The 2,500-nt window shown below is 35.4% G+C and overlaps 1 protein-coding gene across 3 annotated transcripts in view; it reads right to left on the minus strand.

The window, feature by feature from the left end:
• Positions 1-119: 119 nt before the first annotated feature.
• LOC113813294 (nucleobindin-2) overlaps positions 120-2,500 on the minus strand; it is a gene marked incomplete at its 3' end in the record, with an annotated part of 7,401 nt that continues 5,020 nt past the window's right edge. For all 3 annotated transcript variants that reach the window (XM_070143947.1, XM_070143959.1, XM_070143950.1), the window contains 3 exon segments: positions 120-186; positions 327-536; positions 899-1,012. In XM_070143947.1, the coding sequence (XP_070000048.1) occupies positions 120-186; positions 327-536; positions 899-1,012 (391 nt within the window).

The raw sequence follows: 2,500 nt of genomic DNA on the forward strand, positions 1-2,500 counted from the left end.
GTTAGTCGCATACTAATGCGATTTGTGTTAGTATGTGACTAGTGAATTTAACACTAATTAACATACCCTGATCTAATGAACAATGAATTCACCATTAAGAAAAACAACTAGGTACTTACCATGCAGATGGAAGAAAATCTCGGGTTTGAACTCTTCCTTACTCATGTGGTCTTGCTCTTCCCAGACCTGGTGAAGTAAAATGTCATATATACGAAGACCAGCACAGCTAGATATATAAGCATTTTTATCATCCATCTGAAGATGTATGGATATACCCTGACTGAGGATGTGCATACACTCATTTGTGTACACCTTCACAGGCATACCTCTTCCAACTGCTGTTTTGAGGCCGGGTGGTGCAATTTTTCATGTTCTCCATGCTTTTTGATTTCTTCATTGTGTTTCTCTTCTGCTTGCTTGCGGTGTTCATCATCCATGCCCGCTAGTTCCTGCTTCCTTTCAAATTCTTTCTCCATCTCATACTTCTTGAATTCCTCTCGCCTCTGTTGGTCTACCTTCTCCAAGTCTGCTGTGGTCTGACGAGGTGACAATCATTCAGCATTAGTCTTTAATATTCGGAGAAGCAAAAGTACTCTCCAACCCATTTTGAGACCCTCTTCTACTCTATTTAAGTCTATTTTAATCCCTCTACATCTATTACTAGTATATATGTATAAGATTGCAAGAAAGAAAGAATGAAAGAAAGAAAAATCTGCTCTATATACCAAATGACCAAATATTTTCATGTATTAGTACACACATTATCTAATCTTTATTCAGAAAATATTGAATTTATAGATAAGAATTCTTGGCATAATCCCCCCATACATTGTGGAAAAACAGACTAGAACATTTGGTAGTAGGAGGCTGATGCTCACCAATACATGCAATCACTCACCTTGATAATGAGTTTCTTCAAGTCCTCCACTTCAAACCGTGTTGGATTTCGGTGGTCAATGTGGACAGGAATCTTCAGCATGTTCCGGTCCACACCAGTTTCTTTTTCATGTTCCTGGAGATGGAAGAAAGTCTTACTTTCTGAGAAGAAAGTTTTATTCTTTCCAAATACATAATTATCCTTCTGTCAATACAACTTTAATATCTGAACTGGCAATTTATTTTCTTGTTAGTTGGATCCTCATTTTTTTAATGAACAAGGAAAAACTGAGATCATGTAGTGCTTGAGCCATGTTAAAACACAACCTAATCCATATTGATTGAGAAAATGAGGTTATTGTCATATCCATGAGTTTGTTCTTGTTGGATCATAATATGAGTAACACAAACAATATGTCATGTTACAGGACATACAATCAAAATCAACTACAGCAAACAAAAGAACGAAACCCTGACACATGATATGTAAAACTAACAAACTGTTGAATGACACGAGTGAAGTTTCCAAGTCGTATTTTCAGTACATTTCTCCAAAGTATCATACTGCAGCACTAAAGCAAAACCAGAGCCATCTTCTTCACATGACCAATACATTAAGAAATAACTGGGTAAGCAAATGTTTAACATAGCTAACTAAAAGAGAAAGTCCACAAATTAAGCATGACATTGATGAATTCAACCTACTGTACCATAAAACAAAATCCTCAAATCACTGCAGGAGTTCCTAAACATAAAGGAGCAAAACCTTAGTAGATATCAGTATAATGCTTTGTATAAGTGAATTCAAGTGAATTCCAAAAATGCCAGCTTTTAGTTCACTAATCCCAAACATACTGCAGTCTCTATGGTTATGTGAACATCCCATACTAGTCTTGTGCAATGTACTATTCATTCTAGGGCATACCTTGATCTCCAATCCATTACCCACATGTCCATTCTCTGCAGAGCATGCATTACCTTTTGCCATAATTTTGGTTTATAAATATATATATATGGTTTATAAATATATATATATATATATATATATATATATATATATATATATATATATATATATATATAAATGCATATAAACACATATACACCCTTACTACATACACCCACAAGCACACAGAGACATACATACACACACTCACACATATTTAAATATAATTTCTCTCATACATATATAAATAAACTCAGATATGATATGCCTACACATATACATCCTCACATATGTTTAAAATCTAATAACCACAATGTGCAAGTAGTGGGCTGAGTTGCATTCCCGCAAGACAAGTGACTTCCAATCATGCAAAGATACTTTAAACCAAAGCAAAGAACTATACTGAAGACATTAAGCTTGCCCCCAACTAGTGTTCCCCAAAAAATGAACATCACCAGATATGCAACTTCCCTATATAAATGCTCCCCTTCAGTGACATGTCAAAAGTGTAGCCAACATTGCACAACGGAGTCTTTCAGAGACAGCTACCCGCGAAATTGAATTATTACTTTTTATAAGCCCCAAAAATGCACAAGAGAATTAGCTACACTTTCCTGCCTCTGCAACAAAGTTATCTTTATCATCTCACCCTGGACTTCATCTGCAAGGAAACAGATA

This window comes from Penaeus vannamei, chromosome 3 (assembly GCF_042767895.1).
Source record: "Penaeus vannamei isolate JL-2024 chromosome 3, ASM4276789v1, whole genome shotgun sequence".
NCBI classification, from domain to species: Eukaryota; Metazoa; Arthropoda; class Malacostraca; order Decapoda; family Penaeidae; genus Penaeus; species Penaeus vannamei.